This window comes from Seriola aureovittata, chromosome 19, assembly GCF_021018895.1.
Source record: "Seriola aureovittata isolate HTS-2021-v1 ecotype China chromosome 19, ASM2101889v1, whole genome shotgun sequence".
NCBI classification, from domain to species: Eukaryota; Metazoa; Chordata; class Actinopteri; order Carangiformes; family Carangidae; genus Seriola; species Seriola aureovittata.
This window is the reverse complement of record NC_079382.1, coordinates 15,057,458-15,072,760: the sequence shown is the minus strand read 5'-3', so window position 1 is coordinate 15,072,760 and position 15,303 is coordinate 15,057,458. Positions and strand designations below refer to the sequence as shown.

The window sequence follows — 15,303 nt, the reverse complement described above, 5'->3', positions numbered from 1 at the left end:
GTTTTTGTGTTTTTTTTTTTTGTATTTTTTTAGAACCGTCTGATCAGGGCCAGCAACATAAAGAAAAAAAATCAGAATCAGGACCAGTTAAACTGTCATGTGCCGTGAATGTTCATGATTGAAATGTTTCCATGAATATGCATGGCAAAAAATGATTCAAATTGTGATTCTGCTGTTAAAGCTTTGGCGGATCAGGTGAATGGTGAGGGCAGATCTGCAAATCACACATTTCTGTACCAGCGTCATCAGGACGACTAAAGTGTTCACAGACCGTCTCAGCTACTGTATATCAGTAGGCGTCCCCTCATATATATACTATATGTTTTTGTATCATGTTATTGTTTTTGAGGAGGCAGAGGGCGCATCCTCTCCTCCTCAGAGATTGCGTGGTACTGCTCAGTCGTCTGTCTTAACAGCCCAGCCAGACTCTCCCTGCACAGTGTGTAAACTGCCCAAGGATTAAGTCTTAATCTCAGCAGAATTTCTCTCCTCCCTTGAAGGAAGTGAGCAGAGAAGGAAATCACAGGCAATCAGTTGTGAGGAATCAAACCTCAGAGCGTGTGGTGTGTACTGTATTTAGATTGGGGTGGAGAGGTGGAGAGGAGAAGGGTATACTATATTCCTGGCTGTCGGTCAAAAAAGAAAAAAAAAAAAACTCCTGAAGTCTGAGCCCCCGTCGGCCAGGTAACCCAAAACCTGGAGTGGGGAGTCAGCGTGGGATATGGGGAGAGGAACAATGTGGCTCTTTGTGCAAGCCAGGCAGAGAAAACAAACCGTTTCCCCTGGAAAGAGATCATGTTCAGGTTCCATCTGAGAAGACCACACAAGGCTGATCACAGCTCTGTCTGCTGTGTGGAGCAAGGAGAGGAGGAGGAGGAGGAGGAGGAGGAGCGCATCTGGGCAGCCGCACTAACTCGTGCACACACATACACACACAGAGACACACTTTGGGGCAAGAAGATCTGAGATGCTCCGTATCAAACACTCACTGAACACAACATAACACACAAGCCAGCAATACTCTTTGGTCCAAGACAAAATGTGTGACTGTGTTGTGTTCGTCCCCCAACGTTGACTTGTGATAGTGTCGCCATCTGGACCGCTTCCTGGGTTGGCACCCTGCTGGTCTACAGGCAGAGCGACACTGGTGGGCTGACAGGCTGAGGGACAGGCTGGAGGATGTTAGCACTATGGTTGTCCACAAGAGGGCGTGGCACTGAATCTGGCACTGCCATACAGTGTTAAACAGGGAGTCTGTTCATTAGGTGGAGAGAGAAAAAAAAAGAAGAAAGAGTGGTGAGATGTTTTAGATTCTGGACTGATTCTGTTTAATTTCCATTTTCTGCCGTATCTTATATCAACGTCTCTTACCCTGGACACTCATTCCTTAATCCACCCATTCTACATAAACACTGAGAATGAGGCTTTTAGTCATGTCAACGCTCGGATAACTGTCGCACAGGTCACAATCAAACCAGGAACATCTGGCCCCTTTCTCTCTCTCTCTCACACACACTTACACAGACTTTAATTCAAACACATATTAAATGTAAACAGACGCGCACACACACACACACACACACACACACACACACACACATGTAAGGGCCAAACCAGGGTTCTGTACTCCCTCTGTCCCATTGCGTTTTAGTTTCAAACGCTCAGCGAATACCCATGTGGTGGGATCGGATTACACGAGGCTATAAAATATCCCAAATAAAGGCAGGGAAAAGTGAGACGAAAAAACGGGCTGTTTCCTGAGGTGAAATCCTCCAGTTGGCTGCTGATTCTGTCAGAGAGGGAGATTTTAAAAAGATGAATAAATAAATAATAAAAAAAGGAGACTTTTAGCAGTGGAGACAATAGAACAGGACAGAAATGTTCGGCTCAGAGCACAGAGGTGGCCAGCTAAAGTCATTCACGTACGGCAGCCAGCTCCCATTACACACAACGTTGGGCCATAAATCCGTCCGCACGACACAAGCAGCACGCTGTGATTTCATATGTATTGGTTACTAAGGGGGCGCATGAAACCACAACAAATGACAACGAGCAAAGTAGGAACTCATTTAGTGAAAGGGAATCTTGTTACACTGGGGTACAAGATAAAGGTTTATGCAGGGCTTTCTCTATCAACAGACACCATTTCTTTCTTTTTTTTTAAACACAATCATTAAGGTGACCCCTGGCCTTTGGAGGCTTGGAACAGAATATGGAGAGCAAAGCAGGCCAGTTGAAATCTAAACCCCCTCTGTAATATCAGCGGATTAATCTCATGACATACAGTAAAATGGTAACGTGATCTCATTATGGCCAGATACCAGCGGGTGAGGACGACGGGCGGTGTTACAGCCGTTTGGACTACCAATCGGGCAAGTGAAATCAAGAGGTGCCTTTCAATTGGTCCAAAGTAAGGAGGCTTTTCAGCTGAACTCTAACAACAACATCTGGTTGGCAGGGGACAGCGGTGGTGAGTGAAGAGGAGGGAAAAGGACTGAAAGGGGGAGAGGAGAGAGCAAAACTTGTACATGGGAGAGATACGAGCTGCGGCCAGAACAGGGTGTCATTATGACATGTGTAATCGGATCGCTCTGGTTCTGCCCCTGTGTTTCCTAATGAAGCCCCAGAGCTCTATCACAGCTGAGGGCTGGCTCTCATATTAACAGCGCCTTGTAGTCTGCCTGACAATCACCTCTGTCTCTACAGCGACCTCAGAAAGATGTCTGCACTGCCTCACTTCTCATGCTGTAAGAAGCAAGGGTTTGACTTATAGGCGTCGCATATAGACAACCTCACTCGATCCGTCTCTCTGAGTGGCAGTTTGGACAGGCTATCCAATAACCTCAAGGTCATGGTTTTGATTCAGCAGCAGCCATCTGCCCTTACCCAAGACAGTGAGCCTCCTACTTTCTCATACATTGCAAACTCCTCTGGACAAGACCATCAACTCATTGGTTAAAATGTAGAAATCCCCCACCCCGCTTCTGAAACAGACACACACTCACATATCTTGGCAAAACTGAGCCTAGAAAAACAGGCTGCCATGCAAACAAAGCATTGTGACTGTCAGGTTGTGGTGAAGTGATTGCCTTTCAAAGTGACTCTCACTGCCTGTGCCCTCCACCTCCTTCCCCTGTTGTAACCTTAGAGTGCAGAGGAGTGCCAGGTTACTGGGATTCTCTATCTATGGCGCCGCACTGTTTAGTGACCGCGCACGTACTGTGAGACCTGTGATTAAGCCTCCCCTGTGCATGTACGGATGCGTGTATGCGCACATTTTCCAATCCCCGGTTAAATGCAGTTTAAAAGTAATTGCTGGTTTTTAATTTAATCTGTGCAGAATACCACATGGGTGGGGTTTGCCGCACAGAACAAAGCAATGGGATTTAGAAAGCTTATGTAAATACAGTTAGAGTCAACTTGGCATGTTTTGCTGTCAATCTCTGAAATGCGGTAAATGCCACCCATGGGCCATTTGTGCAACGCCTTCTGCCGATGTTCGAATAAGATAAGGACACACACTAGTGCAACTCATTCATACCAAATATACTAACACCTAGTGAAAGCACACCTATCTATACATTGTCTTGCTGAGAAACAGAATCTCTCACCTCCATCCTCTACTTATTCTGATCTCGGATTCGTAGACATCGCCTCTTCAGAGCTGGCTCCATGTCTCCAGCGCTTGGCAAATTAGCAGGGCTCCGCAGGCTACCCTTGTCCCTGAGTTTGGGCAAGAGCAGCGGGGTGGGGGTCCCACCTGTCTTTGGTGCTGTGGGCAGGGCATAGGCATGGTCCTCATCAGGAACATGGGGGTCTTCTCCTACATCCCCGACTCCCGCTAAGGGCTCTTCCGATTGACTGACGGGGCCCTCAACCCGCGCTGGGCCGACAACAGAGCACTTGTTCTCTTTGATGGCCTCCAGCTCACTGATAGTGGGGTCTGGGGGTGGTGCTGTTACTCTCTGCGGTAGGGAGGAGTCCGGACTGGAGGGTGTGGATGAGGAGGACATCCCGTTTGGACTGTGGTCCTGAGATTTCAGGGCAGAGGACGTGACATCGTTCAGATGGCTGTTCCCTGTGGGGCTGGGTGGGGTGTGTGAAGGTGGCGTGTGAGAGTCCAGGTGGTGGTAGACAGTGTCATGTGAAGGGGACTGTGGTAGAGGAGGGGTGGGTCTGATGATGTCCTGGAGCCCTGACCTGGTACCCTGCCCAGTTCCTGACTCCCCCAGCCCTGATAGGTCCACCACTCCATTGGCACTGGGCTCCATCTTGACTTGGGTTCTTTGAAGAACCCTTTGGATGACTTGTCGCTCTGACTGCTGCTGCTTATAGTCTGTCAGCCCCTCCGACCCTGGAGCGGAGCAGGGGGATTCATTGTACTGTGCTCTTGGAGAGGATGTTCCACTGTTGATTGTGGAAGTTGGGGATGGGAATGGCCTCTCTGATTTAACCCAATCTGTGTTGGGCTCAGTTGGCGAGGGGAGACCTTGAGTCAAGGTTCCACCCAACTTGTTGGCTACCAATCTGCTGTCCCCTTCAGGGATCCCTGGAGATGGCAGCCTGGTAACCCTGGATCTACCCCTGTCTACCCCCTCTGGCACAGGCTGGATAACTCCACTGTGACTTGGAGTTTCTAAGGTTGCTTTTGAAGGGACTGGAATAGGGATAGGAATGGGTATGGGAACAGGCAAGGGAACAATGATGGGATAAGGGACCAGGACAGTGGGCTGGGGCAGGAGAGGGCTAAAGGAAGGAATACCAAAGTTCATTATGGGAGGCATTGGGACGGGACCTCTTGGCATCATATTCAGAGGAGGGGAGTGCAAGCCAGGAAAGTAGGCTCCTGGAAAGGGATGCATCAGTCCAGGGGGATTCATAGAAGAGGAGGTGGGGGGCTGCAGATGAGGAGAGTGGGGGGGTCTGTGGATAGGGCTGGAGGGGGGACCTGGGTGTCTGGGAGGGTTGGCAAGGGGGCTTTTCATGCCCTGTGCATGAAGAGGAGGTCTGATGAAGGGGATGGGGATCTGAGGCAGCGGCTGATGTTCCAGAGGGGGGCGAGGCGGAGGTGGAGGAGGAAGGGGAGCAGGGTGGGGTGACACCTCCACAGCAGGCGGATGTGGAGGAGGCTGGATGGGTCTCTCCAGGGTTCTCAGCCCAGAGACAGGGACCTTGGAAGAGGAAGAAGAGGATGCTTCTGAGGAGGAGATGGAGGTGGATTCTGCTGAACCATGGATTAGCGCTGGCCCTTTAGGGGAGAGGTTTCTATGACGGGCTTCCCCTATGCTGTTGCTGCTGTTCCAGGACTCAGGAGTGAGTAGCTTTTGCCCGGCGACACAGCTCTCCGCCCTCCCCTCCTGACTGGTTCTGCTTGGGCTGGAGCTGGTGCTGGTGAGAGCTGCGCGTGCTTCTCTGTAGAAAACATCCATCTTGTACTGATTCAGACACTTGGTGCTGCAGAACTGGAGACGTTCCTCACCGGATCCAAAGTCCAGGTACTCTTTAGTGTGACGGACATGCTTGCACCAATCACATACCTGTGGCACAGGAGAGAGAGACTGTGGGGGGTCATTGAAGTGATATATTCTAGCTTAAAACTATAAGATTCTTGTGCAGTAAGGAAAAAAGACTGACTCTTTTCCAAACCTCTTAAGGTATGAATACAAGCTACATGTCTGGTTTAATCTTGTAATTTCATAGCATGCTTATATTAATACTTTGCACTGGAAAACAAAAGATACATTGATAGTGCCCTCTTACTCTGACATTGCTGTTTATTTTCAACACCAGTCTGGGCGAGTCCTCCGTATGGGGGTGCTGAGGGGATCTCTCACCATGGAGGTCTTCATCTCTGGCCTGACAGGGGAAAACCACAGTATGATACACGTGGCAACTGCTGCGAAGCAGTTCGTCAGACTTGCATTTGATGGATTAATTCTCCGACGTATGATGATGTCGCCGCAGTTGCTTTAGAACCAAACACTATCCTGGAATCATTCTGTGGTTATTAAACCAAATCTGAGCTTCTTACATAACAAGTGCGAAAAATAGCTTATAATGAATTGCCTTGTCATCAAGATTAGAAGCAGTTTGAACTTCACGCATGATACCAAACCCTAAAGGGCACTACAACAAAGGAAAATGCCTGTGTTGTGAAACAGATATGATCCTACAAACTGAGTAAGGGAGATAATGCAGGTGATGTATTGTCATATTATTAATGGCCTTGCCAGTATTAATATAGGAAATTCCTCTTGATTCGTGTAAGCTGATCTGTTGTGGATCTGAGTGCTCCCCCATCTCTGTGACCCATTGAGTCGTGTTGAGTTACGAAACATGAGGCAGCTGAAGGTAAGGTATGCACTGAAAGTGGACACCTCGCCCCAGGCCTCCTGGCCTTCCTCTCAGACAAGCAGCAACAAGCCAACGGCAACGCTTTCCTCCCCACCTCCGAAAAACTAGAGAGCTTGTTGCATTCAGACTTTGTTCGACCCTCCTTTTTGTCTCTGCTGCCTTGTGAATAAACCTGCCACAGTATAAACAACAGCAAGGGTGAAAGGCGATACAGCCGCACGTCACCTCACACCAAAGAGGGTATATCCCTGTTGTGAAGGAAGGTGAAAAATCATGGCAGTGTGCATCGGAGCAGCTCTCCGAGGTTGCTGCTTTCCTGTCCTCCGGACCAAAGCCACTTAATGGTCCTCCATTAACGCGAAACTGATACTAAGTGTCCTCTACAAACTTTGACCTCCCTCCCACCATTCCTATACCGGCTCCTCCATACTAACTAGAAAGTGTATTCTCAGACACAACCCCCCCTTTTTAAATTCCTGTAAATTAATCCATCAGCTATGACCTCACCAGATCAGGAGTATCGGTTTCTGAAGGTCTGTTTACCTGCCAGAAACCACTTGAGTCTCAGAGGCTGGCTGAAAATCTGTCCCTATACAGTACCTGTATGTGCATGTGCATGTGCATGTGCATGTGCTTGTGTGTGAACTAAACACATTCACAAATATAAAAACAAATCTATAGACCATTCATCACCATATAGATATCAGGATTTGCGACCTCTCTTCAACAAAGGTCAAACCACACTTAAATGCCTGTGACAGTTTTTTGTTTACTACTAACCTTGTTGCGTTTGAAGTATGCCCGTCTGCAGGCGGCGAAACACTTCTCACTGCAGAAGCTCTTGAGCTCTGAGCCCATGCATAGAGAGTAGCGTTTTACACCTTCCTTCTGGCACCAGACACACACTATCTGCACATTCTGTACATCTTCCACTGCGAGGGAGAAATCAGAAGAGAGGAGGGCAATCAGTGGATGCAGGGTCTCAAAACCTACTGGTACACAACTTTGATAAAAGCTCAGTTCCAAAGAGGTGTGTGTGCGTGTGTGTGTGTGTGTGTGTGTGTGCGTGTGTGTGTGTGTGTGTGTGTGTGTGTGTGTGTATGTGTGTGTGTCTTCATCAGGGTGTTGATTATAGAGGGTTTAAACATCGCACCAGAACTCATGAGAAGTGAGTCAGGTTTCTGCTCTGTGAACAGAAACTGGTTCTTTAGCTTTCAGGGAGACCAGAGATCCTGCTGCATCCCTGTTCGACCTTATGTCTAGATTTCTGCACCTGCAGTGCAGTTTGTAAGTGTATGCACTGTGATATATTTTGTATTGTTTTGACTCAGAACTCCAGCACATCGAAAATCAAACTGAGGTCAGGGAGTTGACCTTGTAAGTTTTATTTGACCTTCAGTTCAGCAATTCATCATTATTAATACCATTTCTTTTAGGTCCAGTGTGTTGGAGAACACATTCAACAGGAAATGCGTTACTGTAAAAACACTTATTAGCTGCATGGTATATAAAGGTGAGGCTATGGGACAACATCAGCTTGTGCACCCGATGCTTGACATTAGATTTTCATGTATAAAACTTAGAATGGTCTTCATGTGTTGCCCACGTACCTGCTGATGGCTTTATAAGGGGGACAATGACTGGGGCACTCTTGTGCTCCTTGGGGGTGGTCAGGGATGAACTTGTTGACGAAGAGGATGGTGAAGAGGAGGGGACGCTGGAGGAGTCTCTCTCTCCGCACTTCATGGCCAGGACTGAATGACTGACTTTGGTGTCCAGGCTCTTGGGTTTTGGCAATGAGTTTTCTGGAAGATGAAAACACAATGTAACGGCACGACTTGGATTTCCCATGTGATACTACGGTATAAATCTTACTGTCATAACGTCTGCACCTGTGACAGTGCCCCACAAATATTAGTACAGATATGCTGAGAAACAATAGGTGTATCTGAATGAAACGAAGTTGCAGCTACAGGTGAGACTGTCTGCTAAATTTGAACAGTGACTCAATGTCTGCACTAAAACCTGCAGAACCTGCTTGATAGTGTAACATCAGAGCTGTCGACACCTGCCCTCACCTTTTAGCACGGACACATGCTGACGCCTCTCTCTGTAGTTTCTGATCTCATTGGCCTCTGACTCTCTGAGATCTACCTTGTCATAGCCGTACCATCCCAGGAGCTCGTTCATGGTGCTCTCTGCAAACGTCTGCATGAGAAAAGAGGCGAAAGAAATCACTGATTAACATTCTATGTAAAGGGATAGGGTAACTGAGCCATAGTCTGCCTACAAATGGGAAATTGTGAGCGTACATCTTAGGGTTGTTAGTGGAACTTTTTATCCTATGTTAAACATAATCAGACCTTCCTACTCTGAATCAATGCGAGGGATTCTTTCTCAGCCCCAGCCCTGTTGGAGAAATGAATACGGGCACAGTGGAGTACAGTATGACGCTTTTTCCATGATGTATTCAAGTTGTTTACTCTTGCTAAATCTGAGACGGAAAGGTTTAAAACCTAACACCAGTGTGAAATCTATGAATCATCCTTTGTTTATCTCTTTTAATTGGAAAAAAGAGGGAGAAAAGAAAACTGTTCTCCGCAGATGGGATGTGTGGTCTCTCTCTCTTTTTTTTATTTTTTTATTACGACCAGATGAAAAAAAAAAAAAACAAAACACAAAGGTCTCTCTCTTTATCCACCCACCTCTCTCTGTGGCTTTGGGAGAACCGGATTGGAGGAGAAACCTGATCCGGAACGGGCAGAAATCAGAGCGGGACACCCAACACCACAGCGAGGTCCCACGGTTCTCGGAAATGCCCCACTCCTCTCCCTTCTTCTCTCTCCAATGTCCACCACTCTCTCTCTTTCTCCAGCTTTCCCTGTCCCTCCCCTTGCCCCCTTGCCCCCCCCCCTCCACCCACCTCCCATCTTCACCATCCTCCCCTCCACCCCAGCACCTTCCAACCCTGACACCCGACACAGCTCTGCCTCTCAGGTTTCACCCTTTTCCAGCACAGCCAGTCTGCTGTGGTGGTGTTGTAGTGCTGTAGTACTGACTGCACATTCTTTCCCCTGCTTTCCTCACTCCGACCTCTGCTCCGCACTAAGGGCCTCAAAGAAATGGATCTCTCCCTTGCTTGCTCACTTTCTGCTGTGTGTGTGTGTGTGTGTGTGTGTGTGTGTGTGTGTCTGGGAGAGTGTGTGGGTGAGTGCAAGCAGTGGTATCATATCCAGCTAAATATGCCTAACGATGATTAAAGTTAAGTATCCGATGTCTGGTGCTGCGCTCGGGTCTGACGTGGAGGGAGTAGGTCCGAATGTGCTGTTGAAACAGATGTATTACAGAGACAACACACGGCTGGACCTCAGCTGAGCAAGAAATCAGTTTGCCTCCCTGCCTTCCTGTCTGTCTTTCTTTTACTGTCTTTCCTTTCCCCCCTCTCATCATTTGACTCCTTTTAAAAAAAAAAAAGGTGCACATCTCCAGGATTTCACTCTTCAATTAAAGTCTTACATGTTTCCCCATCATTCCCAATTTGGACATCATGGTGTTCTCCGGAGGGACTACACCGATGGCAGCTCTCCTATATGGATACAGCTCAGTGTCATTTAGTCTTTCTGTTTTCTTGTTAACCAAAGACGGGGCAATTTTTTTTCTTCTTCTTCTTCACCCACCCCTCCACTTCCCACAATGTTGTTTTTGTTTCTTTTTGGCAGTTCAGACAAACATCTGCTTTGTGAGAGTGACAAGCCATATCCCAAACCACAGAGAGAGTTGCAGCCAAAGGCAACAAACCGGGGCCGACCCTGAGATTCAGCCCAGGCAGGCTTACATCAAGCGGGGATAGTGTTTCGCATGTTTTGATTAAAATTAGTTAAGTTGTAACACTACACCTCCCCTGGATATCAAACGCTACAATCCAAACCACTTACACAAAAAGAGCACATTTCCTCTCTCACGAAAAGCCAGAATCTCGCCCCCTCCCAAAAAAAAAAAAGAAAAGAAAAGAAAAAAAAAATGCTTGTCTTTTTAGATTCCTCAGCTCCTGCTTGAGGGAGCCTCGGATATCCCTCACCACCACAGTCACAGTCTTAAATAGCCAGTGTCCAGACCCAAACAAAGCAGACAATCCATGGATTAGTTTCCATGCAGTAATAGGCTCATAATGGTGGGAGGGAATCGTGTCTGTTAGTGTGGTTTAACTTATTATTGCCTGTGCAGTAGCTGTCTTTCAAAGCAAGAAGCAGAGGAAGAGGCTCCTAAAGGACATATCACTATAGTGAAGTTATATTCTGATAGGAATATAAGGAGTAGGAGTCTGGTTTGGTGTTTGCATCCTGAAAAAAAAAAAAATGGTGTGATAGTACATTAGTGTTTTCCCCAGTGTGCTGAGGAAGGCTATTTAAAGGATATAAATGCCCTCTCTCTGTTGGAAGGCATGAGGGCAAGCCTCTGTGGTAGAGCAAGTGTGCAGCACCGCAGGAGCGAGGAAGAAGTGACGCACATCTGGATCTCCGCTGGACATTAGAGTGTGCGCGTCCGGCCACAGCTGGCCTGACATGGCGTCACTAGAAGGCAAAGGCCAACTTTCTCTTCTTCACTGCTTACAGTTATAATCAAAACGTCCCATTCTCGCAGTGTGTGTGTGTGTGTGTGTGTGTGTGTGTGTGTGTGTGTGTGTGTGTGTGTTGTGTGTGTGTGTGTGTGACATTTCCAGTTTAGACTGATAATAAATATTTATTAAAGTTAGTTTATTTTCTTCCATGGGGGTAAACTCTGCGCAAGGCCCAGCGCTTTTCTAACAGCCTGCTTCTAAAATGTCTCAGTGAGTTATGATAGCTTACATAAAAGACACAAGGAGAGCATTCATTGAAAACAAACATAGTGTGTATCTGATTATTCCCAGCACTGATTTGTGCGCAGTTGACTCTCGCTGGCCTCAGTAGGAAGACATTGCGTGCGTAAAAAAAAGTTCAAAAAGACGTCTCACTGGATAAAATCTTATCTAGCAGTGGCACACACACTCACTCTCACCTTCATCTCCTGGTTGATCTCCCTCTTTACGGGGTGCGCGGGTTTCCTGCTGCGTTTATTTTCCGGTGGTCTCCCTTTCTCCATCTCTGGCATAGTCCTGATCTGGCTGGATCCTATCCGGATCAGTGATGGGTGTCAGCTGGAGTAGTTCTAGCGGAGCAGGTCAGAGTGAAAGCTGTCACTCCCGGTGACAGTGGCTGTCATTCCCGGACGTCTGAGTCCTTCATCTGGGGCTTCACACCATTCGAGTTCACTGAACATGCGTGCGCTCCGGGCTGGAGGCTCCGCCGCCGAACAATCCACTCTCTCCTCTCCGCCGCTCTCAAGCGCCTACCGGTACCCAAGATAAGACTTCCGGTCACCAATTTCAAAGTAAATTCCTATTGACAACATACGACTAAACGACTAAAATGACGACGACTAAAATTAGGAACTCTGATAATAGGATTAATTAAAACTAAATAACAAAAAAAAAAGAAGGAAAAGTGCAAAAACTTCATTTTTTCATGCTATGATCCCGGCTAAATCTTCTACCCATAACACTGGCTAGAGTTACTGACAGTGTAAAACAGGTCAGGAAAGGACCTGTTGTAAAAACTTCAGTGTAGACCAATTATCCAATTATTAATTCAGGCCCATATATAGGCTACAAATATATATACACACGCTAACAGTAACACTTACACTATTACTAGTAACTATCCTATTAACATTCAATTAAATTAATAAATTAATAAATGTTACACAATTTCTTTTATTATCTTGGATATGAATGTGGACTTTGCTCTATTTTGTCCTTAAGACACACACACACACACACACACACACACACACACACACACACACACACACACACACACACACACACACACACACACACACACACACAAACACGCTTAGCTACTTTCCGCTTTTATTATGAAAGCTAAATCGCCTGGCTTCCGGTCTAATCCACGCTCTCTCTGTGCAGCTTGACGCTGCCCTCTCCGGATAGGGAAGGGAGGGCCCTGTGATTTGGTGTAACCCAACACCTGGCGCCCACCCCTCCCAAATCTCAACAGATACATTTCATAAGGAATGCAAAGACTGTGTTTTATCTGAGGGGACACAGTACAAACACTGTCTGTAAACTCTTGTCTTAAAATAAAGAGATGAAAAGAGCGCTGTGAGTTAAACGATATCATGGCAGAATGTTTGGGGCTTTCTCAAATGGCATCTGTTTGATCACCGCCCGTGTGTTTCTAACTTTGTGTGTATGTGTGTGTGTGTGTGTGTGTGTGTGTGTGTGTGTGTGTCTGTGCGCGCGCGCTGCACAGAAAAACACCTGAAATGTCCACATTTGGCCCCTGAGCCACCCTTTGCCTGAAGGAAAAGCCCCGCATGTCTCAGGGCAGGGATTACATTTACATAAAGGGACGTGTGCGTGCAACTAAGATCTTTGAACACAAACATTTGTCCCATGGTTATTCCTGATGGTGAAGGCCAGACGATTCGTTACACTATCATGTTTTTCAGCTGGTGACGAAAAGGATGGAGATGATCAAGTTGATTTCAGAAACATAAACACGTCACTTCACTGTCACCTCACCATCCGGTCTCAATCAACATCCGGTCGATTCTCCCACTTATTCTGACGAAGTTCATCTACAAAGATGGTCATGTCATTACCAGGCATGTGGGGCAGCCGGGTTTAGATGGCTCCTCTGCGTCCTTAAACGTCTCTCTCTTGCAGGACTTTCACTTGGTCGCCCAACCCCATGCAGGCAGAGAGACAGACAGGTAGCCGGGGGTTGGAGGAATCCAGGGACCACGCTCGTGTAAACAGAAACCCGATCCAGGGCGCAGGGCTTGGGTTTCGCCCCCTCGTGGAACCGCTGATGATACCCGATCCGGCTCGGCTTTGGGAACAGGGCTTATCTGATGCCTCACAAAAGGCCCCCTCTCCCCGGCTCTCCATAACAGCGCACATCTGGTGCCTCTGCAGGGAGCGCTGTCCCTTTAGGTTCCTCTGGGGGGGTGAGGGCGGGGATAAGAGCGTCTCAGTACTCCCTCAGAAATCCACTTACACCAATGACAGAGGACTGGAGACAGTATTTATAGGTCTAAAGTTTCAATCCCCAACATCTGGACCGAATCATTAAAATTGGCCACTTTGTGTATCATTACCTATATTATTGCCCACGGACACGAGATTACAGTGAATTTATCCTGTCAGTTTAGAAGATGATTGAAAATGTTGCTGTGTGTCTTCAGCATTAAAAAGGATGTACAGTGTGATCCCACTGTGCTTTACAGTGAGCTGTAGTCACCGTCGGGGGGCGATGTCTACCCATAAGTTTTGAATAGTTGTGTCTGTGAATATAGTCCGGTGTTTTCCCTGCGTCAAATTACATGCAAATATAGTCATCATGTTCAGGGCATCAGGCCTAGCGACCAAACACACTGACCTGCAGCATCTAAAACTATTTTCTTTGGAATCGGTATTTAGATTTGACCAAAAAAAAAAATATTTACATTTTTGACAAAAGTTTTGGAAAATTCTTTTTTTTCTTTTTCACAATTTTCCATAACAGAAAATGAATACAGTGGCCCATACTCTAACATAGCTACATACACTGAAAGTTAATTATTTGTGTTTGTCCAAGGCAACAGAATTTAGGGTCTCCAGTCAAAACTTTGTTGAAAGGTGTGAGATAATGTTCATGTCCTGTTTTAATCCAAACGAAATCTTAATCTCAACCAACTCTGTATGTGTTGATAAACCAGCAGAAACATAATTACAAATACAATACAAAAACTAATTCATATAATTGAATCAAAATATAATCAGATTATGTTTAATCATATATGTTGCTGCACTGTAGTTGCACACAGGCCCTACTATTGTGTTGCTGCAGTTTGTTCGTTTACTCATGCGTGTAGCCTATGAATATGTATTAGTATAATTAAGGGTTATTACAAGTTTTAATGGTTAATTAATTAATTGCCGTCACAGATTAATTGCTATTTTTTATATTTAATTGAGTTTACTTATTATTTATCTTCACATAGTCTTTAGGATAAAGATGCTCAAAAGGGTGATCACAGATTATTACACACTTCAACAGCAGCAAATTATATAGAAATTATTAAAGCCTAAAATATAGCCTAAATTCACGGCTCTAAATGTCCATTAAACAACACCAAACTTTTTTTTTTTTTAATGTGTCCAGAACACTAGGTGTCGCTGATGCCACACTTACCCTGCAGAGACAGTTCAACAGGTTGTATTAACTTCTGTTTGCCATTTTCCCTCCTTTCCATTTGATTTTTTTTTCTACTCGAAATAAACGTTTTTGAGTTTTACCAGCTGAAAGAGGCGCCTATCATCTCAATTATTATGATCCCAATTACAGCCTAAACTACACAGCATATGAATCCTCATCACCATGGCAACATGACGGTGGGAGTAGTGTGCAGGTGTATTCAGACGATCGCCGGTTCGGTTCGACTTATCTGGCCACTATATAGAGTACAATCTTTAAAACAGGGCGTCGTGCCATTGAGCAAGGCACTTCAACTTCCACTGGACAACTCTGCGGATTGGTGGATGGGTCGTGTTGCTCAGCTGACTTCACAAATGTTCAAATAAATAATGTATACAATCTTCCTAAAGTGAGTCATTACTTCCATAAGTTTGAAGTTGCTGCGGCCAAACCACTATTAGGCTACATTACATTTCTGTATATCTCTTATTACAGCCTCAGTGTCCGGGTCCCCTATAGGCTACGTCACAGACCTGCAGCTGGTATAAAAAGCTCCGTCTGATGCAGCGTCCACATTAGAGAGAAGCAGCGTCTGTGGGCAGCCTCCTCCATCTGGCCAAATTACTGCAAAAATAAAAAAAACGGAAAAATTGAAAAATAATAATTA

The 15,303-nt window shown here is 46.2% G+C and overlaps 1 protein-coding gene across 4 annotated transcripts; it reads right to left on the bottom strand.

The window, feature by feature from the left end:
- On the bottom strand, positions 1–15,303 carry LOC130187629 (sine oculis-binding protein homolog). Of its 4 annotated transcripts, none has more exons than XM_056405389.1 (8): positions 15,170–15,303; positions 11,392–11,721; positions 8,433–8,562; positions 7,965–8,159; positions 7,135–7,286; positions 5,761–5,856; positions 3,612–5,558; positions 1–1,254 (listed from the first exon to the last, which is right to left on the bottom strand). In XM_056405389.1, exons 2-7 carry the CDS (start codon positions 11,482–11,484, stop codon positions 3,621–3,623), a joined length of 2,604 nt encoding a protein of 867 aa, XP_056261364.1. In that variant the 5' UTR covers positions 11,485–11,721; positions 15,170–15,303; the 3' UTR covers positions 1–1,254; positions 3,612–3,620. The 4 variants fall into 4 exon arrangements, with proteins under 4 accessions (XP_056261364.1, XP_056261361.1, XP_056261366.1 ...); XM_056405386.1 differs by lacking the exon at positions 15,170–15,303 and adding an exon at positions 12,980–14,953; XM_056405391.1 differs by lacking the exon at positions 15,170–15,303 and adding an exon at positions 12,980–14,953 and having other exon boundaries at positions 3,612–5,537.